Here is a 27,960-nt window from a genome sequence, read left to right as displayed (position 1 = left end):
CTAAAAAATTCCGCTCTAAAAAATTTCGCTTTAACGACACTGAACCGTTTATTTCGAAGTTTATTCCGTGTTTATTCCGAAGAATTAACGTAGTGAAATGCTTTAAAAACTAGCGCTAACAGTAAAAATCAATTGTTTATGAAGGCAGCGAAAAAAATAGAACGGATGCTATTTTGAATTATTTTTTAGAAATAAAATTTAATTTTTTAAAAATACAAGTTTAGTAAAATTTATTTGGAGATGGATTTTTTATTTAACTATTTTTGTTTTTACGATAAAATAGTTGTATAGGTAAAGAATTTTTTTTTTTGGTAATAGTCTTTTCATAAAGTGTTCATTGAATATAAATACGATTAATGAAAGTATGTGTTCGAAATTTTATTTAGATATTTAAAAATCGAAATTTTAGACGATTTAAAACTAGTTGCTAGTAGCCTTCTCTAAGATTATGCTTTTTCTTTTCATTTATTTCTACCAACCCTGTCGTTCCAGAAGGTATGAAAAAATATAATCAAGTGTCTATTTAATCTTAGTAAATTTATTTACTATAATTCTAAAATAAAGAGCTGCACTAATACATTACATAGATATATTGTACATGATAAATGTATCTCATATTATATATCATAAATGATACTTCTGATTTAAGGTTGTACATTGTATTCAGTGATTTCATTTTATTTTTTATTTTTACTATTGTTCTAGTTATAATAATAGTATTATTATTATTATTATTATTATATTATTATTATTATTATTATTATTATTATTATTATTATTGTTATTATTATTATTATTATTATTATTATTATTATTATTATTATTATTATTATTATTATTATTATTGTTACTATTATTATTATTATTATATTATTATTATTATTATTATTATTATTATTATTATTATTATTATTATTATTATTATTATTATTATTATTGTTATTATTATTATTATTATTATTATTATTATTATTATTATTATTATTATTATTATTATTATTATTATTATTATTATTATTATTGTTATTATTATTGTTATTATTATTGTTATTATTATTACTATTATTATTATTATTATTATTATTATTATATTATTGTTATTATTGTTATTATTATTATTATTATTATTATTATTATTATTATTATTATTATTATTATTATTATTATTATTATTATTATTATTGTTACTATTATTATTATTATTATTATATTATTATTATTATTATTATTATTATTATTATTATTATTGTTATTATTATTATTATTATTATTATTATTATTATTATTATATTATTGTTATTATTGTTATTATTATTATTATTATTATTATTATTATTATTATTATTATTATTATTATTATTATTATTATTATTATTATTATTATTACTATTATTATTATTATTATTATTTATTATTATTATTATTATTATTATTATTATTATTATTATTATTATTATTATTATTATTATTATTATTATTATTATTATTATTATTATTATTATTATTATTATTATTATTATTATTATTATGAACAGTTGATTTCCTAATAAATCTAGAACATTGCTCTCTTAGACATGCTTGTCTATAGTTCATTTTATTCAATTCTCTAAAATAATAAAAGTATGTAATCTAACTTGTTTAAACAAGAGTTGTATATGCTTTAAAAGGACCATGTTGAAGAAATTGATATTATGTATTAACAACAAATAGTGCTTCATCATTTTTTTACACCCTAACAGGGCAGACAGATTGCCTGTTTTGATTTTATCCCTTGATGACACATTCTAACTGTTGAATATTCCTAAGCTGACTCCATTTGGAGAACAGGCTGTTCAATAGCATATATTTTGAATACTAGACTTGGAAGGACTTGCTTTAGGTTGCAACCTACTTTAGATAGCTAGATGATATATGTTTTAGGTATTTTTTATCTAATGTATTTCTTTAATGTTTTATTCTTCATCAATCAAGATCTGATTACATGTATTTATACAATTATGATGATCTTACACAAATATGATAATCTAACACAAATATAGAATAAAAGTTATTATGCATTTGTTTACAGACTGATTATTTATGTTTTGCTTATTCTTATGTTTCAAAAGCATTAACATTACTCATTTGAAGCATAGCTTCTATGGATCCCAGTTTAATTTCAGTTAATTCAAAACATTTTTAATCAGCTGAAATCTTTTATTTTATGAAGCACAAAATTTTTTTAAGTTGATAGAATTTGATATTTGTGTTTTTATTTTAGCAGTACATGAATAAAATTCTTTTCTTTAACAAATTTTTAAAACATATTTGAATACAATTGTATGCATAATAATTTCAAGAAAGAAAAAAAGCGATGTGCTAAGATTTTTTGCTTACAGCTTATTCAAAATGTTATAAAGTAAGAAACAATATATTGTCTTAAATTTTTTATTACTTAAAAGTATGTCAAATTGTCATACATAAAAATATTATCATACTAAATCATTATAGAAAAAAATAGAAAAGTAAAGCAAAATAATTTTTTTTTTTTATAGTAGATACCGTGGTGTGACCTAACAAAGTCCTATGCTTTAAGAAAGTCCTAATTTAAAAAATGACAAATTTCGTACACATAAAATAAACATTTAGAGAAAAAAATTTAGTTGTTTTATTTAACTAGATATCTAGTTAAAACAACAAAGTTATTTTCCACAAATGTTTCTTTTATATATACAAAATTTGTCATTTCTTAAATTAGACCCTATGTGGTTACCTTTTTATGATGCTTTTTAAAATGAAAATTAAGAAAATCTTTAGTCCCATATTTTTTCTTTTTGAAACTGTGTGTATGCAGAAGAAAAAAGGAAATTATAAAACTGCAAATCTAATTTTAGTTCAGAGAACCAATGTCATATACAACAGTTGTAAACCCACTGGTTAGTAAAGAAGAAGTATGGAAAAAAGAACTTGGATTTTCTGGTAATATATTCTTTTTATTTCAGATAGTGTGAATAAAAGTTAAGAATGTAAAAAAATAAAAGTGTGTGTAATAGTTTGCATATATAAAATGGAATGTGTGTTTTAGATGCCAGTCAAGAGAATTTATTTGCAGCTAGTAATGAGGATTCTATTTCTGAATCTAATGAAAATGTTAAAGGTAATTATCTAAATAATTAAGCTCTAGTTAGATTGCCACAATGCATCTTTTCCAGAATAATTATTTTATATTCTTTTTTTCTTGAGTACTTTATTTTGTTATAACCATTTCACAAAATTTTTTTTATGTAAATAACCAAACCTTTTTGCAATATGCTGGACTTGAAAAACAAGCGTTCTTCAAAGGATGATTTTTTTTGGTCTAAATAAAAAATAATCAGTTCTCTTCTACCATTTACACAAGGATTTTACAAATAGTCATATTCTTACTTCTACCTACAGCCAAAACAATTTTTAGACTTATACAACCAACAGCTGCCTTATGCTACCAATAGCCAAACAACTGTTAAAAAACAGATACTATTGGATTGTTATTAAGAGTTACTTTGAAAATTTTAATTGCAAAACTTGTTTATTTTGTTATCTAATTTTAATAAATGTTTATTCAATTTAGTATATCCTCTTGAATATTTATCATGAAGCTAAATATTATTTCATTTTTTTTTTTGTTTTATTTAGAGTTCCATTCAGAAGTGGAGTTTCACATTTTAAAAAAAGAACTTGAAAAAAAAGATGCACAAAAGGAACAATTACTTAAAAAAATGAAGGTTGTCCTTACAGTCTTATAATTTTTACATTGTAAGGGTTTTTAATTTAAAAAAAAAAAAGGGATTCCTTAAAAGATTGTTATTTCTGCTAAGTAATAATCTTTTAAGTAAAACTCAAAAGGTAATGTTTTGTATGTTAAAATTATTACATTTTCTATATAGGTTTTAGAAGACAAAATTTCTTTATATGAAAACAACATAAAGAACATTGAAGAAATTAACAGAAGCAGAATTAAAATAGTTAAAAAAACTTATGAAACTCAGTTGGAAGATAAACAAAGATTAATTAGAGAACTTCAGCATATTATAAATGTTTTAGAAATAGATACAAAAGCAAAGCTCAATGAAAAGGGAGGTAAAGATGCTGAAGTACTCTGTAACTTTTTTGATACTGTACAAAGATTCTCTATGGAAATGAATGAGCTAAGCTTAATCAAAGCAAGACTGGTAACTAATGTATCTACATTAGAAAATAAGGTAGAAATGCAGAAGAAAGAACTTGATGAAATAAACAAGATTACTAAGAACGAGTATGTAGCCAAAGAAGATTATAATTTCCTTTTATCAGAAAAGTCTTTGCTTTTGAAAACATGTGAATCATATAAAGAGGTAAATTTACCATGCTCTATTTAACACAAATCCAATTTTGTCTTTTTTTTACTTTCTTTTTGATTGTTTCTATAAATTTACTACCTTTTTTCCAAAGGTTTTAACTGCTAATCAATTTCAAGTTGACAATTTAAATAAAAACATCAGAGAGTTAGAAGATCAGCTTACTAATAAAGAAAAGAATTATTCAGTTCAGTTGTTATCTTTGAAATCTGAAAACCGTTCAATGAAGAAAAAACTCAGAGAAATTGAAGGAAAGTATACATTAATGGCATTTACACCTCCAAAGGTTGATTTCAGAATATATGCCTCTTTTTTTTAAGTAGCGTTTTAAATTGAAGTTTTATGATAAATATTGAATAAATAATAAAAAAGTTTTATGTTACACTTTTACATGTATTAAGTATAAGGTTATGTACATTTCACCACAAGGTTCGAACAGTTGTTGATGAAGAAACTGAACAAAGGTTGATGAAAGTGAGAGAAGACAACTTAAGATTAAATGAAGAACTGCTTACTTTAAAAAGTTCACATAAAAGAGAAGTTTGTCATATGTTTTTCCAGTCATTTCTTTATTATTTTATTTCATGGTTCGTACAACGTATTCAATATATTTGAGTTTGCATCATGTAAGGGCTTTTTTTAATATATAGTTAATACATTTGGCAACTGAAATGGAAATGTTAAAAGCAAATAATCTTGAACAAAGGAAAAAGGTTTCCTTCAAATTTAGTATTTTTATCTTATTTTTTTAGTTAACTCACTTTACTTCACTATGTTAGACACACTCAGCTTATTAAATTTTTTTTTTTTTTTTTTGTTAGATCAGCAAATTTCAAATTATTTATTGATATATTTATTAAGTAAATATTTTCTTAAAAATCTTATGTTCAATAAATTTGAGTTTAGATAAACACTCAAGATGAAGAAATTGAGATACTATTAAAAGAGATGCAAGAACAAAAGGTCAATTTCAAATCAAATGCAGTTCTACAATTAAAAGAAAATACTATTTTTCAAGAAAACAAATTTAAAGGCTCCATTCAATTTTACAAAACACTTTTTAAAGCAGTGAGAGATGTATCAAAAGAGTTGTATACTGTTAAAAAAGAAAAAGAATCCATCACTTGTCAAATAAAATTCTTTATGACTTTTATACAAAAATCTCTATTGGATGTAAAACTTAAGGTAAAGTTAGGTCTTTGAATTTATATTCTACTATCTATTTTCAATTAAAAAAAAAATTATTATGCTCTAGGCAAAGTGTTTTAATTTCTAAAAGTTTATTTAAAACCATAATTGATATATATGATTTAAAAGGGTTCTTCAGTAATTTTTTCAAATAAATTCATTAAGAGAAATTTTTTAGCTCATAAATGAAGTTGCAGAAACAAATAAATCTTCTCAAATCCTTGCAAAGCGTTATGCTAAAGAGATTGAGCTTCGCAAACAACTTCATAATCAGCTCATTGAACTTAGAGGTAATATTATTGTGCTTTGTCGTGTTCGTCCTGTTATCAAGGAAGATGGAGAGGACTTTAAGAATGTTGTTAGTTTTGATCCTGAAGACAATACAATAATTAAAGTGGATCATAAATCACAGAAACGTTTATTTAAAATGGATAAAGTTTATGATGGATCTACATCTCAAGCTAAGGTATAAATCCTTGCAGCAAACTTAAGTCTCTTGTTATTCTTATGTTTAAACACTGAAATGTGTCATTACTAAAATATTTCAAAAGATGTAGCTTAACTTTTTACACATATTTTTATTGAAAGTAAAACAATTTACTTGCTTTATTGGCTTATATTATACTTGTTGTGTTATATTTTGATTTAAAATTTGATGTATGATATCTCTACTACACCATATATACCAGTGTAGTAAAAATATTGTGTATCAAACACAAAATCAAAACAGCAACAAGTTTTTTACTGGTAATTTAGGGAACCTTGGCTTTACACAGAATTGGCTTATTTAGTAAAGGCCTTTTTTTAAATAAACATTTTAAAATCAAGTTTAGTCATATAGGGTTACTTATAAACTTATTGACTTAAACACTGTAATATACAGTGTTAAAGTATGTTTAAAGTTAATTAAAAATAAATGCTTTTGAAATATTTGTACTTTATTCATATTTATTAACTTACTACTTATTGTTTGAATATAGATCAGTTTAATTGAAAAATATATGCATAGTGTTTTTGTGCTTGCATTTGTTGATTTACCTAGATTTTTAGTGATATTGAGAACCTAGTCATTTCATGTTTGGATGGGTACAATGTATGCATTTTTGCTTATGGCCAAACTGGCAGTGGAAAAACATATACAATGGAGGTAATGTTTTTGCTGTTTTTTTGTAAGTTGTTAATAAGCATGTTTTTTGTATAGTTGCACAATGCTCCTGGACAGGGCCGCCGAGAGCCTTCAAGCCGCCCGGGACAAAACCTTTTTTGGCGCCCTTATAGATTTCGCTTCATATATATACTTAGCATAGAAGCAAAAAAGTACATTATGCCTTTATAGCTACTTTAACTTTATTTCATTTTTTGCTAACTAACCGCAGCATAAACAATTCCTAACTTAAATAAAATTTTTGAGCTTTTTTCGAGGCAAAATTATAAATTACTTCATCATATCACAATGATTTCGCGAGATCATTTTCAATAGACAAGATCATAAGATTTGAAAGTCGCTCTTGTCCCATGGTGGCTCTGAAATAGTTTTTTATAATCTTAAGTTTACTAAAACATCTTTCACCCTCTGCAATGGATATTGGTATTGTGTGAAAAATGATTAATTTCGAAAATATTTGTAAATTGCTTTGAAAATAATATATATATATATATATATATATATATATATATATATATATATATATATATATATATATATATATATATATATATATATATATATAGACCTATATATTTCTACTAAATCACCTTCAAATCAGTATTTTGATTAGTAGCTTTGTAAAACCAACGTTATTCTTGGAGCATTTGTTTATTTTTTTCACATTCTTTTACCCTTTTGGAAGCCAATGCCCTATTTTGGGCACCAGAAAGTTTTTTACGATTCATTATTAACAGTTACTGTAAATAGCCATACGCATCAATAAAATAATAGCATTGTCAACTACACAAACTCATCAAAAAATTGTAAACTCAATCTCAAAAAGCTAATGTCATATATCAATATTTCAATAGTTAAATATAAATCTTAAACATGAATTACCATAAATAAGTTGATCGTAAAGAGTTGAAAAATATTTACTACTACTTTCTAAATTCTGGTTAGAATTATTTCTAAATTGTATTCACAGTTTGTTATTTTTTCGAGGCATTAAAAATAATGATATAACACAAGTAATATATACATTTCAATTATGGCATTTTAAGATTAAAAAAACTATTTTTATTTTACTTTGGCATCTGTCGCCCCATCGACATCTGCCGCCCGGGACAAACTGTCTCTTTGGCCCCCTTCCCCCCTCTCGGCGGCCCTGCTCCTGGAACTGAGAAAAACTTGTAATTCTGACTCTCAAAGAATTTTAAAAAATGCAAAGAATTATTTGTGTCTGTACATACAAACTATACACCAAAGTTTTGAGTTTCCAAATTTATTTGATTTTTTAATCAATTTGTTTTTTAAATTATGTTTATAATTTCAAATTAAAAGTTTGGTTGAGACAGTAGAGTGTGCCAATTTTTTTTTATTTCTCTTAATTATGTATGGCTAGCAAAAAAAACTACTTTTTTTAACATACACAACTTTAAATTGTGTTAATTTTCACATAATTGCTAAATAAGCTTACTCAAATAGATTCGATTTCAAATAGCTTACAAAAAAGTAATAACTTAATTTACAATATACATTTGTCAAAAATTCCTCAAATTTCAAGCATGTCCTCTGTAATCCAGGAGCCCTTTTTGTCCTAAACTGAGAGTTTGGGGGGCCCTAAAATGGCTATAAAGTCTCTGCTAGCTAACTAACCTTGAAAGTATGTTTCTCTTCTGACAGGTCAAAAGACATGACAAGCACTTTCAGATGGCATTTTCAAACATTTTTCAACAGATTGTGATGATAGGGCCATTTTGGTACTTTGGTACATAGGAGTGTTAATAAACTCTTTAACTGCATTAGTAGATAGATGACATGTTAGAGGGGGTTTAGAAATATTACTCCAGTCTATAAGTTTTGACAAACAGGTTACTTCCATGATGATGTTAGGAGTCTTTTAAATCCTAAAAGTATATCATTTCTGGCTCTTAATTTAACTATTTTATTAACAGCTTCTCTTTGTTGTTCTATCTGATTGCAAAGCATAGCTTGCAGAACAGACTCAGGGTGAGCATACCTTGCTGATCTTTTAAAAGTGGGTAAAACAGTATCAATTACCTCCTTAGGCTGAAGTTTTAGTAATTGCATCTGATTAAGTAAGTTGATTGGTCCCTCCACCCAATTAGACTTTACTGTAATGTTAAACCAGTTAGGAATAAACACACCTACTATGTACTCAACAATGAATCTCAGATAACCAGATTCTGCAAAACTTTAAGGCAGTAGTTAGCCATCTACTGTGGCTAACAGGACCAATTTCTAGTAGTACTAGTCTCTTAGACAGAACTCCAGTTTTAATAGGTGTTACTATCTGATATGTATAGCTCAGATCAGTACTCAGATCTTTAACAATATCAGGATTGAGATAGATAAGAGAAGGAGTGGCTTCACAAACCTTTACAAAGTCTGGATTAATTTCAAGATTCATTTTAGCATCAATAAGAGCAGCAGTTGGTATTTTTGCAGTCTATCTTAAAACTGTATAATGCATTAAGCTTGCTAAAGCTTTTCTTTTACTTCTTCTTTTTCTTCTTTTCTTTTACTTCTTCGCTTGTTTGATTAATACTCATTTTTCTTTCATCATTGAGATCTGAAGAGATCTCATTTGAGTTGCCTTGGCACAACATAAAATCTTTTTCTTGATTTATCATTTCCTTATTTTTGATTTCTTTATTTGGGTGGCCTGTTTTCTTATTATGTACCACTTTAATGCTGTTATTTTTTGTCTCTTAATTTCAATAATATCAGTGGCTGCTATTTGAAAAACACATTTGGTTCCCACTTTTTCCCTTTGATATCTGACAAATTTTAACTCATGACAAGGAATTTTCTTTTCTTTTTTACAGATTCATGTGATGTGAGCTTCTCTTTCATAATTTTGTTCACAAATATTCTCAGAACAAAACAGTATTTTACAACTGCATGTAAACAAGTCAAACAGTTTATCTAGTTTTTCCATAAATCTATTTCTCACTGATATGGTTACATTGGTATTGCTAACTTTTACAGCCAATGACCACAAGTCTTTGACTTTCCATTTAATTCCTCTTCCGGAAATAATAACTGGACTCAAAAATTTAGCATTGGCTTTTTTCCACTGTAACATAATTCCTGGATAATATTGTGAACTAGCTGATCAACAGTGTAGTTTCTGTGGTCTTTCTCGCTAGTCTCCCTTAAATATAAGCCATACTTGAGGATATCTCTAGAAGTTGGGAGTTCTAATGGAAGAAACTCTAGACCTTTTCAAATCAAGTTACTGATTTGACAAACTGATTTGCTTCATGTTTTTGGGGTATTTGACATCTTGACTATGTTGTCAGTCTTATTTACTTGAAAAAAAATTAAACAGACAAATAAAAAATAATAATAAAGCAGACATAACAAATAATCTTTATGAATAAGAGTGTTAATGTTTAAATCATGCTATTTTGCTACATGTTGTCTGCTATACTAAATTCTTAAATAAAACATTCTTATTAGAAATTTAATTTTAGTTTTACTTGACTGTATGATACTTAATCATGCTTTTCCATGAAGATTGCAGAATATTAACGTTTCAAGCACAAAAACTCTTAAGTCTAAAAAAAAAGTTTTAAGGGTAAAATAAAGTAGCTAAAATTTTTTTTTTTTTTTCAAATTTAAATTTATTTTCATGTTTTAGATACTAACTCACACCAAAAAAAAAAACAAGCCATTGTACAATTTCAAAAAAAGTTGAATTTTCACATAAAATTGACACACCCTATTGACACAGTGTAATTCAAGTAATATTTTCTGTATTATTTAAATATAATTTAAAAAGTTGGAAGCAGTGCATATAAGTAGCCAGACCTGTCAATTCTTTGGGAGCCACACCCAAGCTGTGAAAAATAATCTTAGCAACAAGCTTGCTGCAAACATTTTAGGAAAAAGTATTATTTGTTTATTTTTAAATTTTGATTTATTCTTTGCAGAACTATTTAAATCAGAAAGTTTAAACAAACCATATTCTTTGTAAAAATGTTTTTGTAAAAATATTTTTAAAGAAATTGGAATTTTTTCAGGGCACAAAGTCAGATCCAGGTATTAACCAGCAGGCATTGTGTTTGTTGTTTAAAGAGTGCAACGAAAGACTTGATTGGAAATACTCCATTTCTGTAAGCTATATGGAAATATACAATGAAATTTTAAGGGACTTGCTAAGTTCTGATCCTACCATTAAGTTAAACATCAAGCAAAATAAAGATGGTGTACATGTACCAGGTTTAACAAGCATACAGGTGAAAAATGTACACAATGTTAATGAGGTAAACATTTAGATCATGATAAAATTTTTAATGATTTTTAATCTGAAAGACTTAAATCAAAGTGTTTTCTTTTCTGTTAGCTGTATGAAAGTTTATAGTAGAATGTAATTATAAATTCTGTTATTCTTTTATTATATATGACATTTTTGTAAATTACTAGCCCTTGCACATTTCTCATAAATTGCATCAAAACATTTTAAGCTTTTTCAGCACATAAAACAAAACTACATTAAAAGACAAGCTGTAAACTAACCAATTCTTAACAGTGATAACAGTGGATTGAGACAAAAGTTATGTTTTTTTTTGCCACGCTTTAAAATCACATGAAGTTGTTTGTAATTATCTTAATTATGCATTAATGACTAAGGAATGTTATCTAAAACAAAGCCTGAAAATGTTCAAGTCACACAATCACACATTGTCACCTTGCTCAATCAGATGTTCATTATAAAACATTTGAAAAAACCTAAATACGTTGAAAGCTGGTTAATTATCTCTATGGGTTAGATAATATGATTGTTATGGATGATCAAAAGTATTTCACATTATTGTGATAGAATACCCATTAATGATGGAATTTATACAGATAATATAGATACATTTCCAGTTGAAGTAAGATACAAAGATTTAGAGAAATATCCGAAGCACGTGCTTGTATATCGATATCTGAAAGGGGGTCCAGCAATAAATCAGGACATATATCTTGAGTAATGATTGGTAAAAAGACTTACGCCTTCTATTGATGAGTATCACAGTGATGAAAAATATCTATTTAGGCCAGATTTGGCAAGCACACATTATTCTATGAAGTTTTTATGCTAGTTTGATGATAATGTCAGTTATGTACCCCATGAGATAAACCTACCAAATCTTTCTCAAGCAAGACCAATTGAAATCTTTTTAGGATGTATGGTTCAGAAAGTGCATGAGGGAGGATGGACAGCTCAGGCAGTTGATGTTGCACATTAAAACAAATGTAAAAGAACTTGATGGAAGTTTTTTACAAGGCATTATGAAAGAGATCAAGGTCTAGACAAATTAGAAACATTGAAAATTAAATAGCAGTTAATAAGTAATGATCATCTAAAATTTCAAATAAAGAGCTTTGATTGTTTAAAACTAAAATGGCTTTAAAGTTTATCTCAATCCACCTGTTATCATCCAAATAGTATTTTTTAAACTAAAATTATTGTAAAGTGATTATTTTGTATTAAAATACCATTTAGCAATAACATCTTGAATATAAACTATACACTAAAAACCTTTATACTAAGCCTATGCTATAACTAAGCTGCAAATTTTAGTTTTTATAATTAAGAGTTTGTCTATCTCTCTGTATAAAAAATCGGCCCCTAATTTCCTCCTCAAAAGTTGATACACAGCCATAACTTTAGTAGGCCATGGTAGAGCCTATGTAAGGTTGGCTAATTTCTATAATTCCCTGTTGATATTAGGTTGGTGACATGTTGGTTAAATCTGTGTCACATTTCAGTGCCAAATTTGCTGTGGGTAAAGTGGTAGGTCTGGAGAATCACTATTTTATGTTATTAAAGATGAAATAGATGGAGGTGTTCCCGATGCAGTTGAATCTCAAATATAAGTTTATAAATACAATTCTCAAAATTTACCCCTGATTCTGATATAGGACAAAAAACCTTTACTCAAGATGAGCTCAATAATTTGGCTAGAGACATCTTTGTCAAAAGAAAAAGCTAAACTTTTACCATCTAGACTTAAGTAGAAACACCTACTTGGAACAGGCATAAAGGTGTGGCATTATCAATAGTGTAATCTTGACTTAACTAAGTTTTTTGTTGTTGATGGCCCTTGGTGTTATTGCAATGACATCAATGCACATTCCATTCATTTAAGTAAAACACATAAAAACATGAGGATATTACTTGAAGCCAAAAAACCAATTGTTTTCTGTACCTGTAGGACAGCTGTGCTACTGCAGAACATTATGTGAAATGTGACTGGCATCAAAGGGATGAGTATAATCCAAGATGAAGTTGTGTCCAATATATTCCTTTGATCGAACCTCAGAAAATTCTCTAACCATCTCTTCATATTAAGTTCAGCTTAATGAAGAACTTTGTGAAAGCAATGGAAAAGACTAATTCTTTAGGATTTCAATACTTGGTAAATAAATTTCCAAAATCAGTGCAGCAAAACTGAAAAAAGGAATCTTTATCGGGCTGCAAATTTGTTAAGTATTTCAGGATGCAAACTTCATAGATTCTCTCAATATTGAAGAAAAAGATGATTGGAAGACTTTCACATGGATTTGTCAGAACTTTCTGGGCAATCGTAAATTTCCCACCTATAAAGCTGTCATTCAGAATTTGCTCAATGCCTTTCAGAAAATGGGTTGTTGCATGTCTTTGAAATTACATTTTTTATATTGCAGCTGTAAGTGATGAGTAAGGCGAATGATTTCACCAAGACATTCAACTAATTGAAAAGCACTACCGTGGATTTTGGAATGAAAGCATGATGTCTGACTACTGTTGGATGTTACATCACAATGAACCAGATAAATTGCCCAAAAGAAAATTGTATTCACAGCAATGTTAATGTTTCATTTTTGTTTATTTTTGTTCAATATATCTGTGCTAATTAAACTGATGTCAAATATTAATGGTCTATAAGCTAAACAACAATTAGATTAACTTTTGTACAGTTCTGTTTCCTAAAATATACATAAAAGCTATGAAATCAATACAATGTTAATATCTCATGAACAAAATGTGCAAAAAGAAAACTTGTAACATTTGGAATCAGCATAAAAAACTGATTTAGAAAAATGTGTTTTAGTTTATGATGAGATGAAAAAGTTCTTTTTTGTTGACCAGTGTTAGTAGTGCAAATTTTTTTTGTTATTTTTATTTTGTCCTTATAATAGTTGTGACAATTACAAAGTAAAAGTAAACTCTATCATAATCCATCAAAAATATATATTAGTCTGATACCTTTAAGCAGCTGTGTCCTTCATTTAAATTACTTTCAAACATAAGTCTTTATTTTTAAATAACCTTTTTTAAATAAATGTCATAAGAAAAGTGCTATTTCAATCATGTTAAAATATTTTAAATAACCTTTACTTTGCAGTGAGGATCACATACTAAATGCTAGAAGCTTAATTATGTTTATTAAATATTGACTGGTAATTATAATGGCTGAATTTCTCTGAAGTTACAGGTCAAAGTTATAAGAAATTTTGAACATAAATGCTTTAATATATTTATTTTTCAAAAATAACAATAGTTTTGTGCAAGTATAGAGCAAAAATTCAGCCACCCTTTATAGAACCATCCCACTGTGCTTTGGGATTAGTTGAAATTTTCTTACTCTAAAATTAATTTCCTACAACCTGTGAGTTAGATTTAATAATAAACATTTATTCTGTGTGAAGTTTGAGTTTTAACCTCTTCTTTAACTTTTTTTTTAAAACAAATGCTTTGTTATATTATTATTTTTTCTTAAAAAAAAAAAAAAAATCAGAAAAAAAGTCTGTTTTTAATATTTTTAAAATTTGTGGAATTTATTGCAACCCACAGATCCCGACTGACTGCATGTTTTTACTTTAAAGCCTATAGATCCTGACTGACTGCATGTGTTTACTTTAAGACCTATAGATTCTGACTGACTGCATCTGATTTCTTTAATGAAAATAAAGGAAAATTAGTTTGCTAAGTTAAAATCGAATGTAAACTCTTAAATGTAATGTGAATGTAAACTCTTAAACTCATTAAGTTCAAATTAAGTCTTCAGTAATCTTTCAAGAATTTAAACTAACTTGTATTTGCTTCTGATAACATTGGTAAAAGAAATAAAAACTGGATTTTATAATGTTAAACTATATTTGTTGCATATATAGTGTATATTATATTTGCTACATGTATATTTGTTACATATATAGTGTAAAAGGTGACGGAGAGTCACCTTTTACACTATATATGTAACAAATAAGAATCTTTTTTTTTAGATTTTTGGATTAGGCCAGAGAAATCGAATTACTGCAGCTACAGATATGAATGCACATTCAAGTCGAGCACACTCTGTTTTTGTAATTAGTGTTAATGGCACAAATATGAATACAAATACAAAGTTTTCAGGTTATTTGTAAAATTAATCTTTTAATAAATTTTAAAAAATAAAGCTTGCTTAAAAGTATTAAATATTTATTTTGTTTACAAAAGTTGCATATGAGGCAAATGGTTTTTCATTAGGTAAGCTTAACCTAGTTGATCTAGCTGGAAGTGAAAGATTATCCAAATCTGGTTCTGAAGGCATTAGAAAGAAAGAAACACAAAGTATAAATGCCTCTCTGTCTTCTCTAAGCAATGTCATGCACTCCCTAAAAAATAAAAGTTCTCATATTCCCTATAGAAATAGCAAGCTAACATATCTTCTTCAAGACTCATTAGGTAATTATGATTTTTTTTAAAATTTAAAATTCCCTTATTGATAACTTTTGTTGTTTGAAGTGTTATTTATTTGGTGCAAGTAATAGCAAATCACACTTAGCCTTAACTCAGTTTTTGTTAATGAAAAAAATTACTTATTAACATTATAGAATATAGGATATACTATAATTATTGCTTGTACTATTCTTTTTAAAAGACATGTGGCTTTTAAAATAGCCATTTTATTTATCAGATACAGAAGAAACTGACAAAACACTGAAGATAGAAACAAAAAATATTGGCAACCCTTTACATTTTTGATGCCAGATAAATTTGTGAAAATGCAATGATGATGTATGTTTAAACCATCTAAAAACATCTTGATATACATTTAAACCAAACTGAACCTGACATATATCATAAAACATACTATTTTTTTATCAGCCTGCACTATGCTAGTCACTGTAAAACAGATAATGGCTGTCTTGTACTGTAGCAAAGCTCCATTAAGCACCAACCTTCTTTCAACACATGGTTCAGTTAGAATTTCAGCTGCAGCAACAATAGTTGTTGGAGCATTTGGCCTCCTACAACCAATATGTTGCACTACCATCTCAGCTAGAATTTACCTACATTCCATGCTAATTTAGAGAAATTATATATAAATTATATATAATCACCCTAATATATATATATATATATATATATATATATATATATATATATGTATATATGTATATATATATATATATGTATATATATATATATATGTATATATATATATATATATGTATATATATATATATATATATATATATATATATATATATATATATATATATATATATATATATATATATATATATATATATATATATATATATATATATATATATATATAGGGTGATGACTTTTTGATTTTTTTTCTCAAATATTATTTCCTGTAGCATGAATGAATGAACTTTTGCCTATCAATGACTAAAATAACGTTTATTCCATTAGAATATTGAAACAGGTCACACACAAACCAAACTTTAAAATGTTATTTATGTAGGCGTTTTAGCATTTTATGTAATTGTATTTACTATATATATATATATATATATATACTGTATATAACATAAGTCATGAAATCGACCTGTGCATTAATTTATGTAGAAGAGAAATGTATAGAATTTTCCAGAACATCGTATAACGCTGTGTGCCGTCAGCCAGGACAGTGACGTCACGGTGACGTAATTGTTCGGGAAGCTTCTGTAGTTCTAAAATTTTCTTCAGCTGTTTTGCAGTCTGCTATAAACTGGTATATAAGCGAGATGTTCAAAGCGGGTAGTTGAGTTTTAATTATGTTTATTTGGTGTTAACATATTATTGCCTAATTTTAATTATTGCGTATTCTCTATAGTTTAAGTATAAAGAGATCCTTGTATTATTTGGTAAGTTACATTTAACTCTTTCGCAAATTATAATTGAGCATATAATATTTTATTAGTGTCTGCCTTTTTCATTTTCTATAATCGTTATTTGCTTCTTTTGAAATAAAATATATTAACATAACAGTTCAATTGAAAACTTAATAACAGTTTCTTTAATTTGTTACGTAATTAATATTGACACTAAGGTCTTTCCTATTTCAGTTCCTGAGTAAAAGAAGAGCTCTTCTAACACTTTCAAGAAGATTTCTTCTAACACTTTCAAGAAGAGTTCTTCTAACACGGAGAAGAACAAGGAAACCTGGACAAAAAACTTAGTCCACTTTCAAGCCCCATCAAGAAGAGGCAATGTGGCAATTTGTGCGAAACTAGCAAAACTTCTGAAAGACTAAGAGTGCTGCAGAAAAAAACAAAACTTTGATTGATTGAATGAACTGTTTGACATGACCAAGATGAAAGGAGAATGGTCGTGCAAAGAAGATAAGAACCTCTACAAACTGCAAATTGAGAGCAAAGGTCACATTGGTTATTCAACTGGCAAACCTGCTAGTGCCAATACCATCCACACATCCAAGCGAAAAAGGGCAATGGAAGTGACTGTGTCCACACTTACCAGCTTAGCGCTACCTGATTGTTCTGAAAGTAGCACAGACTCATCCAAGAACAGTACAGACAGTCCTTGGGAAGATGACAATGCAGCATCAATGAGCAAAAGGAAGCATAACCCAACAGGTATTGCAAGATGTCTTGATACATACTCAAAGCTGTTGTCCCACGGAGCAGCAGTGGTGTGCCGCCAGCTTTCTGGTGAGGGCATTGATATCCCAACCACATGTCAATCAGCAATCTGCAAGGCTATCTACAGGAGAGCTGCTCAGGTGAAGAAACACTTGGTGAGCACACTTCATCTGGAGAAGTGGAGCATACACTTTGACAGCAAACACATTGAGGGCTTTGAATATCAGGTCGTGATCCTCAAGAATAAATCTAAAGAAGTTAAGTTGACTGCGCTAAATTTGAAAGATTGGAAAACTCAAACAATCGCAGAAGGACTCCAGGATATGTTAGAGGAGTTCAACTTGTGGGGATCAGTTATGATGATTGTTGGTGGCACAACAAACATGAATGCCCGCAAGAAGACAGGCATTGTTGTTCGGCTGCAGCAAATGTTCAAAGAGAAAGGTTACCCCAAACCCAAGTTCATCAGTTGCCAGCACCTTGTGCTAGACCGCGTTCTTCACGTTGTCATGGATGATGAGCTCCATGGGTCAACTAAATCACCAAACATTGAGTATTTCTTTGTGCAGGATTTGATGAGCAATTACGATAAATTGAAAGCAGCCTTCAGCAACGGTAAAACTGAGATTAAAGAAACAGGTGGCTGGAGAGATGACATAAAGTTTCTCTACCACCTCACTTGTGTCTTCTGTCACTTAACTGAGAGGAATGAGATCCCCTTCGTGAAATTCAAACAGATCCCTAACATCAGCAATGCATGTTGGAATTCTTGTGGCATTCTAGCCCTACTTGTGTTTATTCTGATGCCAGAAACCTGGATCAGGCTGACCATTGGTTCAGCAGTCAATTGCTCTGCGTTAAAGATTTTGAAGAACTATCTGAAGCTCTGAATGACTACCCAAAAGCTCTCAATTGCTTGAAAACCTACTGGAAAATAGAGGACTCTCCAATCAACATTGCCCTAAGCAACCAGTGCTGTGAGCGTGTCATCAAAGTTATGCAAGAATTGCACAACTCCTGCCGCAAGAAGGACAACCTCTCACTGATTCATCCTCTCTAATGACATTATCATGAATATTTGACTTCCTTGTGCGTTTGTTGATCCTATATAATGTTGTATGCATGTGACTCTACAGCTTATGTTCAATTTTGTATCTGCCTACAGTGACTTCAAAAATTAGGCCAAAAAGCTAATAAATAAAATTCTTAAAATCATTTTGTGTGTGAGGTTTTTTTATCAAATTGCCTAGAATGTAATATTTTATTTAATCTTAAATGGACGTTCATCAAATTATGATACAGGGAAATGAGGTTGTATAAAAGTCATCACCCTTATATATATATATATATATATATATATATATATATATATATATATATATATATATATATATATATATATATATACACACACACACACACATGGGGTAGTTAAATTGATTAAAAGTTTAGAAATTTTTATAATATTTGATCAGTTGTGAATAAAAGAACAATTTTTATTTCTCAATAATTATAAAATTTTATGATTTCTAGAACTGATTAAACATAAATAAAGTTAACAAGTTCATTAGTTTAACAAACTATATTTTCTGGCATAATAAACATAAGTACATGTAATGTCATATACAATACTAAGTTTTGGTACAAAATTTGAACTGCAAGGTTAGTTACCAAAAGCTCTTTAGTCTAAATGTTTTTCTCTGCTTACTTTTTTTGCCAATGTTTTCTTTCCATTGTTTGGGTAGACTTGAAAATATTCTACCACAACTTGTAGCAGATATTGAATTTAAACAAACCTGATTTAAAATCAGGTTTGTTTAAGTTCAGGATTACCTTTCAGAAATCCATCTGGTAATTCTATCTTTGGAAATAGTATCATAGATTTGGCTGTTACAAAAGGTTCCAAGTCATTATTCATTAATACATCCATTGATTGCTATTACCTATTGGTGTGATCTTGTTTAACATCTTCATTCTGTAAGGCACATGTTATAAGTCCCCTGATGGTTGAAATGACCTGATCATCAAAAAATGCTAAACCAACAAGTTTACTGGAAAGATATCATAAATTTCTGGATGGATGATCAAGTATGTCAGCAAAAAGTGCATCAATATTTAATCACTGTATGTAGCACTTTTAGCTAGTAGGTCTGTCATTCCCATTTTTGTGTAGACATGAACTGCAAATTTACAAATGTCATGTAACCTTAGTGTTAATCTAAATTGGTCTCTGAAGATCCAGATTTTCAAACTGTAAATCATCTTAGAAATCCAACTCACATGAATTGCTCCAAAGCTCATTAATTGAACTGGAATGGCACCAAGAAAGGCAACGACAAGTTCCAAGAACTATAATCACTTCTAGATTTTTTTTGTTGAAAATTCTTTTAACAAAGTGTGATTGTACTTTCTCTGACACATGCAACTAAATCAATCACATCACCTTCCATTCTAGTTTCATATCTCTGGATGTCAATGAAACACCTTTTTTTTAAATCTTCTAAAGAGCAGAATATCTTGCACAAATGTTAATCCCATGCATATTTGGAATACAGCACCAATAATAATTCCATAATAAAGCATGATCCAGAAAAAATCCTGCCACTTTTGAAAGCAAAATTAAATATGAAAACTAAAGCTTTTTTACTTTACAGTATTACTTTATTATAGTACATTATTTCAAGATATACATAGACATTTAAATGCTAAGTTATTCTTGCTCTCGAAGAAATAGTCTATTTTTTTGTTTAATACCCGCCATTAATTTTTGCAAAACTTCTTTTTTGACTTGCCTTCCTACTCTATTCCAATTATCACGCATATCTGTGTCATTATTAAGAACTTTACCTTTCTTCTTTAAATATCTTTTGATTGTGGCCCAGTATTTCCCGATTGGATGAAATTGTTGACAATTTGGTGGGTTCATGTGTTTGGGAACGAATACGATGGGATTTTTATTATACCACTCAATTGTCTTTGTAGAGTAATATGAACTAGCTAAATCAGGCCATAATATAGTAGGATGTTTATTTTGTTTAATGAAAGGCAGCAAACGCTTCTTAAGACACTCTTCGATATATAACTTAATGTCTATTGTTAACTTTGTAACGAAAACTTTACTCTTTTGTCTGCAACTACAAATAAATTGCCATATCATCATCTTTTTACTAAATTTATCCACTGGAATATAGTTGTACTTTGGAGCAACCCTTCCACAATTAATTGCCGAGTAAAATTTTTGACTGGGTAATTGATTCAAATCACATTTTACGTAGGTTTCATCATCCATAATTATGCAGTCGCCATGTTTTGTAAGAATATTGTCAAACAATAATCTTGTATGTTTTCTCAATTAAACACTTTGTTTTTCTGACCGGTTAGGGATACTTAATGGGGCGATATGGAATGTGTAATGTGCATGATTTGGCTGTTATTTAAATATTAAAAAGCAGTTAAATAGTTAATTTTTTCATATTTATTTTTGCTATCAAAAGTGGCCGGATTTTTTCTGGACCATGCTTTATGATGTCAGCATGCAAAATGCAGAAGCTCCTTGTTAAGCTTTTGCTCCAGAAGAACACATGCATCAGAAATTGTTTCTGGAACTTATTGTATCAAAACACATCACTCGGATGCTATTAGTTATACTTTAATCTTTAATTGCCATAAAGACAACAAAAGCATGAGCTTCCCCAGTTCCAGATGGCAACTTGGCAGCAGTTAAAAGTTGAGAAATCCCTTTGCCAGAAACCAATGCTTGTAGACAGTCGGCTTTTTCTTTGTTAATCAAATCAGGAATTAACTTGTCACTCCAATAAACAGCCAGAGGAATTGTAACATAAGGCAGTACTTTTAAAGTTGCTGATTTGTTTCTTTAATGCTCTTATCTTTTTAACATTGAATTTCGGTTTAAGGTCAAGGTTGTTAATATTTTCACCCAAACATTTTGCTGTTTCAGCAAAAACAAACATGCAACTTTGCAGCCAGATAATTTTGTCTAGGGCAGCTGCCAGACCTGGTGTAACAACAGCTTTTATACCTCATCTTTCTTTTTCTTCAGGTACAAAATGTGAGGTCCCTTACTGCTCCAGTGGCACTCTCATCTTCAGTTTCTACATTTGAACTCACTTTCAGATGATGAGCTCTGTTCTGGTGCTGTCTATTATGCTGTATATCTTGATTTTCCATTTGTTGACGTCTGGAATCAATTTTCTTTTTTCTTTCCACTGCCCTTTTCTCTTTCCTTGTTAATGTCAGATCTAATACAGCTATTGATACTTGCTTTTTTTTCTCTGGCTGTGCAAACAAGAGATCTTTATCCTCTTGAATAGTAAACATGCTCGTAGCATTAACATGAGCTACATTAAATAAATCATTTAATCTGGAGGTAAATGCATCATCTTTTGCTTGCTGAGTTGCAGATTTTCTTCCTTTGTTTTTCTTTAGCAAACTTCACTCTAAAAATGATTGTTTCAATTTTTCTAACAGAACATCTCATACTAGTGTTGATAATCTCAAGCAAGTATTGAAACTAGAATGGGACAAAATATCCAGAGAATTCATTTTGAACTTTGACCTTGGACGTTGTGTGCAGGCTGTAATAGACAACAAAGGCGCCCGTATTGAATAAAATGTTTCTCAGTGGTATATATATATATATATATATATATATATATATATATATATATATATATATATATATATATATATACACACACAGTGGTGAAAAAAATAATGAATACACTATCTAAACATTTAGAAAAATGCTTTTTATTCACAGCAATTGATGTTAACTGATATTAATTTTTATGTTTTTATAAACTTTATTAAAAACAATATTTTTAAAAAAATTATGAACTGTTTTTCAATTTTTCTCATGTTACCAACAATTTTGTTTAAAGTAGGCGGAAATTTACTGGAAAAAATAATAAATACAGAAATGTTTAATTTGATCGTATATTTGAAAAAATCAAGAAAATTCTATGTTTATAAAACAAATATTTAACAAAAGTAATTAAAAACAATTAGGAACAAAAACAAACTTTTCTTTTTTTCTGAAAAAGGTTTATCAAACACTTAACATAATATTTACCAAAATTGTCTAATATTTTGTTGCATGTCCTTCATTTTTTTTAACTTCGATTAGACTTTTGGACATGCTGTTGACCAATTTATGGCATATTGATAGTGGAATAGCGTACCATGATGTTTTCACAGCTTCCCACAGATCCCTTTTGTTCCAAGGCTTTTGTTTTGCAACCTTATCCTTTACAATTTTCCATAAATTTTCTATTGGATTTAAATCTGGTGATTGTACTGGTCAATCCAATTGTCTTATACCATTATTTTGGAACAATCTCTTTGTGTATGTTTTGGATCATTAACTTGTTGAAATATCCAGAGCAGCGGCAGGTTATCCTCAGCATAAAGAAGCATTATTTCTTCAAGGATATTAGTATAAACATCAGCTGTCATAGTGTCTGTTATTAAATAGATAGGACCAATACCAGACGACGAGAAACATCCCCACACCATAATGCTTCCACCACCAAATTTAAGTGTTTTTTTAGTGTAATGTGGGTCAAACTCTTTATTTTGTGTTCTGCGGACAAGCTGGTTACCATCTGATCCAAAGATATTAAATTTAGATTTATCTGTCTAAAAAACTGTGCCCCAATTCTCCATGCAGAATATTTATGACATAACACTTTTCTAGCTTTTATATGTCGTTTTTTCAATAAAGGTACACTTCTACTAAACTAAACGTGCTCTAATTGTTTGTGCTGTTAAATTTAACTCTAAGTTTTTTTAAATGGTGTTGCTGGAGATAAATGGATCTTTTTTATCTTCACAAAAAATTAATTTATCTTCTCCCTAATTTGTTATTATTATAATAAAATAATTTATCATTATTCAGTAGCGTAGGAAGGTCATATCAGTTTGAGGGGAGTGACTAAAACAGCCAGGTTTGGCAATTTAAAGGGGAAGGGAAAGGGAAGTGACCCTCTTCTTAAATAAATACCTTCCTACGAGGTATTAATAATAACCGGAGTCAAACACATATTTGAAAAGTAGTAACAGTTGAAAATTAAAGAAAACAAAAAGATTAATCATTACTGTATTTAGTATTTTTTCCAGTAAATTTCCGCCTACTTTAAACAAAATTGTTAGTAACATGAGAAAAATTGAAAAACAATTTATAATTTTTCTAAAAATATCGTTTTTAACAATAAAGTTTATAAAAACATAAAAATTAATATCAGTTAACATCAATTGCTGTGAATAAAAAGCATTTTTCTAAATGTTTAGATAGTGTATTTAATATTTTTTCCACCACTGTATATATATATATATATATATATATATATATATATATATATATATATATATATATATATATATATATATATATATATATATATATATATATATATATATATATATATATATAAACACACCCACATACACAGAGTAGTAAATGGATATGCCACCAAATACTGTCTTATTGAAGCTGTGTTATTGAGAAAATGACAAGTTAATAATTTTTGAAATAAATTTTTATTAAAATTCAGTTGTTTCTAAACTTTTGCATGGAAGCCTTTTAATAAAAGTTAAGTTTCAATTAACCATTATAATTTATAACTTTCGTGGTTTGTATTTTTTTGTTTGAATTTTATAAATTTATATATATAAAAAAATACAAGAGCAAGATATAACTGTTAAATTGGTTTTACAAAAACTTACAATTAAATGTAAACGAATTGAGTTTCTCAAAAAAACTTTATAAAAAAGTGATAAATTAATAGTTAAAGTGGTCTCCTTTTACTTTTATACACAATTGGATGCGATGCGGCACGGACTCAATTTCATGCAATAATTCTTTGGCGATTTCACCAAATTCTTTGATAATTGAGACCCAGACCTTTGTGAGAAATACATCCCCATATTCCAGCCGAGCCTCCACCTCTTGTAACCTTGATATAACATATTAAGATGAATACTTCTTATGCTTGTATCTTTTAACATTCAGCTTTCCTTTGCAATTTAGTACCTCAAAATTAGCCTCATCACTAAAAATTACTGAGACCATTCAGAACAGTTGATTCTTTCTCTGCACCATCTCAATTATTTCAGGCGGTCAAAAGGAGTTTTTAATTGGCAATATATGATCCTATGCCTTTGTTGAGTGACACCTTTTTCACTGTTTCTTTACCAATTGTAACATTCTTTAAGGAAACATTGAACTCTCTGGTTATATTAAAAATGGTTACCCTAGGATTTGATCAAATCCTGCAAAAAGTAACATATTTGTCTCTTTTAGTTAAATTTGAAGGCCTACCAGACCTTGGAGAATCTTTGAAAGTCTCAGTTTCTTTAAACTTTTTTATTGTATTTCGAACGCAGCCCTCTGAATCACCGACTATTTTTGCTATGCCAAAATTAGATTGGTTTCCTTGTATATTTAAACCAACAATTTGTCTTTCTTGCCCATTTGGTAAAAATTTTACCAGATCAGATTTAGCATTGGTTATTTAAGAAATTATTTTATACTTCATGATGATGATGATGATGATGATGATGATGATGATGATGATGATGATGATGATGATGATGATGATGATGATGATGATGATGATGATGATGATGATGATGATGATGATGATGATGATGATGATGATGATGATGATGATGATGATGATGATGATGATGATGATGATGATGATGATGATGATGATGATGATGATGATGATGATGATGATGATGATGATGATGATGATGATGATGATGATGATGATGATGATGATGATGATGATGATGATGATGATGATGATGATGATGATGATGATGATGATGATGATGATGATGATGATGATGATGATGATGATGATGATGATGATGATGATGATGATGATGATGATGATGATGATGATGATGATGATGATGATGATGATGATGATGATGATGATGATGATGATGATGATGATGATGATGATGATGATGATGATGATGATGATGATGATGATGATGATGATGATGATGATGATGATGATGATGATGATGATGATGATGATGATGATGATGATGATGATGATGATGATGATGATGATGATGATGATGATGATGATGATGATGATGATGATGATGATGATGATGATGATGATGATGATGATGATGATGATGATGATGATGATGATGATGATGATGATGATGATGATGATGATGATGATGATAACTATTAACATTAGATTTATTTTAGGCGGGGATTCTAAAACACTTATGGTGGTACAAGTTTCTCCCGTGGAGAAAAATTCTGGGGAAACTGTATGCAGCTTGAGTTTTGCGGAAAGAATTCGTGAGGTCGAACTTGGACAAGCCAGTAGAAAGATTGAAAAAGTCGTGAATGACGAATTTTAAATTATGCTACAATTTAAGTTCAGTTTGTTTTATGTAAAGTTTTATGCTATTTTTATTAAGAAATTTAATAAGTTTTATTTAAGCAATGTAGATGAATTTTCTGTTATTTTTATGTCTTTTTTTATTTTTATTAGACTACTTTTCGCCAAAAAAAATTATCCTGGTCTGATTTTTTTTAGCAAAAAATAATACTATAATGTAATAATACTGATATTATTTTTTTAGCAAAAAAAATACCAGGATTATTTGTTAGTTTTGCTGCTTAACAGATATAATTCAAATTTTAGAATTATGTCTAATGCTACGTTTGGGTTTAATGTAAAATATTTTCATTAAAGAATGACTTTCTTATTAGTAATATTTATTGTTACAGATATATGATAACAGATCTCATATAAATACACTTATTTCGTTTAGATTTTTGTATTGATTAACTAAATGCTTTTTCGCTTTCAGTTTTTATTTAATACAAGATTAATGTAGTTTTTAATGAGCAGCAAGAATTTCTAGATCATTGACATTTTATAAAAATTCCCAGACGGAGATTTTCAGATGCGTAACTGAAATTTAGTTTCATAAATCTAAAAAAAGTTCACCGGAGTACTCTCCTTACCGATTTTCCTGAATGTGGTGTCTGATCTGCATGTACAAAAAAGGGCCTTTAAAGTGTTATTTCTGGCAATTGGTAGGGTCATTAGACGGTATTTATCGGCGTGTTCAAGGTGGGGTCCATTCGCATAACCCGCCATCCACAATATACTTGAACCTTGGATAAATTTATCGTGGCACGTTTTTCGAATCGCTACTCTGTTACTTTTGTTTCGAAGTTTTAGATTTAAACCAATTTCTGCGGTTCTCAATCATACTCTTGATGTTTACTTTAGTTTTAGTAACTTAGTAAGATTTTCTGATTTTTAGCACATCAATCTGCAGAGTTTTATGAAAAGTTGTTTTGTGGTTTTTCATCTATATAATTTTAAATTCTACCTTGCTATGTATACGAAGGTTGTGTAGTAGATTAGAAATATCTTAGTTTTTGTGGTTGTACGTGAAGACTTTAATAGTTATGTTTTAGTATTATAGTTGATAAATTCGTATAGAAAAGTTATTTTATATTTTATTGTATTTTGTTTGGTTTTATATACAACTAGCTGGAATACCAGGTGCAATGCGCCGGGTTTTTCAGCTGTTAATGGCTGGATGCGTTCTAAAAGTAGCAACTGTTTCTTCACAGAAAACATACAAGTACTATTTTACTCACTATTAATTTTGGATAAACTGATTTAACTGTAAGTTTAGAAAGTTAAAAAAGATTATTGCACTCAGTTTTACATAACATTTCCAAATCACTCCACTTAGCCAAAAAAAAGTGCTCTGCTGTGCATAAATTGTAGCTGACCAGTCTTTTCTGTTAAAGAACTGTTTTGTATAGATTTTAAAAGATGTACACTTCTCTGATAAAGAAGTGAAGCTTTTTTATACACTTCATCAATTAAAAGAATACAGGTTCTTTTGATTGGATCTGAATTCACAAGAATACTGTTTATGAAGTTTAAGTAAACAATTTAGGCTGTTTTTTGAGGTCAGTTCATAGATTTTGGATACTTGGCAACTTGTAGTCAATCTACAAACGCTCACTAAAAATTTTTTTCATACCAAAATCTTCATAAGGCCTTTATATTATATCTAGGGTATGTTAATATCAATATATTTTCGTGTTAATAAGGATGTCACAAAAAACACAGGTCATTCCAAATGGTAATTCACTAATGAAATGCAATGGATAAGATAAAGAAAAGACAAATGAAAAACATTAAAAATAAACTAAGCACACAATAAAAAGAGAACTTGACAAAATTTTGTAAGTAACACCCATAAAACGGACTTTTAAAAGAAATAAAGTATAAGTCAAATAACTAATATACACGTACATATTGTGAGGAGGGAAGATGAAGAAAATTGTAAACATTATCTTAAAGT

At 28.5% G+C, this 27,960-nt stretch overlaps 2 protein-coding genes across 7 annotated transcripts; both read left to right on the top strand.

The window, feature by feature from the left end:
- The first annotated feature begins 253 nt into the window (after positions 1 to 253).
- On the top strand, positions 254 to 26,396 carry LOC145180364 (uncharacterized). 6 transcript variants are annotated; one of them, XM_090081474.1, is made up of 16 exons: positions 2,256 to 2,398; positions 2,874 to 2,958; positions 3,065 to 3,136; positions 3,655 to 3,743; positions 3,906 to 4,352; positions 4,450 to 4,641; positions 4,785 to 4,895; positions 5,006 to 5,068; positions 5,262 to 5,540; positions 5,722 to 6,009; positions 6,586 to 6,690; positions 10,743 to 10,985; positions 14,974 to 15,103; positions 15,218 to 15,301; positions 15,378 to 15,415; positions 25,823 to 25,978. In XM_090081474.1, exons 2-15 carry the CDS (start codon positions 2,886 to 2,888, stop codon positions 15,389 to 15,391), a joined length of 2,190 nt encoding a protein of 729 aa, XP_089937600.1. In that variant the 5' UTR covers positions 2,256 to 2,398; positions 2,874 to 2,885; the 3' UTR covers positions 15,392 to 15,415; positions 25,823 to 25,978. The 6 variants fall into 6 exon arrangements, with proteins under 6 accessions (XP_089937599.1, XP_089937597.1, XP_089937598.1 ...); XM_090081473.1 differs by lacking the exon at positions 2,256 to 2,398 and adding an exon at positions 254 to 291 and having other exon boundaries at positions 15,218 to 15,415; positions 25,823 to 26,396; XM_090081471.1 differs by lacking the exon at positions 2,256 to 2,398 and adding an exon at positions 376 to 495 and having other exon boundaries at positions 15,218 to 15,415; positions 25,823 to 26,396.
- On the top strand, positions 16,553 to 18,590 carry LOC145182669 (uncharacterized). The gene is made up of 2 exons (XM_090081477.1): positions 16,553 to 16,830; positions 17,032 to 18,590. Exon 2 carries the CDS (start codon positions 17,271 to 17,273, stop codon positions 18,453 to 18,455), a length of 1,185 nt encoding a protein of 394 aa, XP_089937603.1. The 5' UTR covers positions 16,553 to 16,830; positions 17,032 to 17,270; the 3' UTR covers positions 18,456 to 18,590.
- Positions 26,397 to 27,960: the final 1,564 nt, after the last annotated feature.

Source organism: Hydra viridissima, unplaced genomic scaffold (assembly GCF_058129835.1).
Source record: "Hydra viridissima isolate aposymbiotic clone 2 unplaced genomic scaffold, HvirCarnegie_v1 scaffold_3, whole genome shotgun sequence".
NCBI classification, from domain to species: Eukaryota; Metazoa; Cnidaria; class Hydrozoa; order Anthoathecata; family Hydridae; genus Hydra; species Hydra viridissima.
This window is presented reverse-complemented; position numbering and strand designations above follow the sequence as displayed.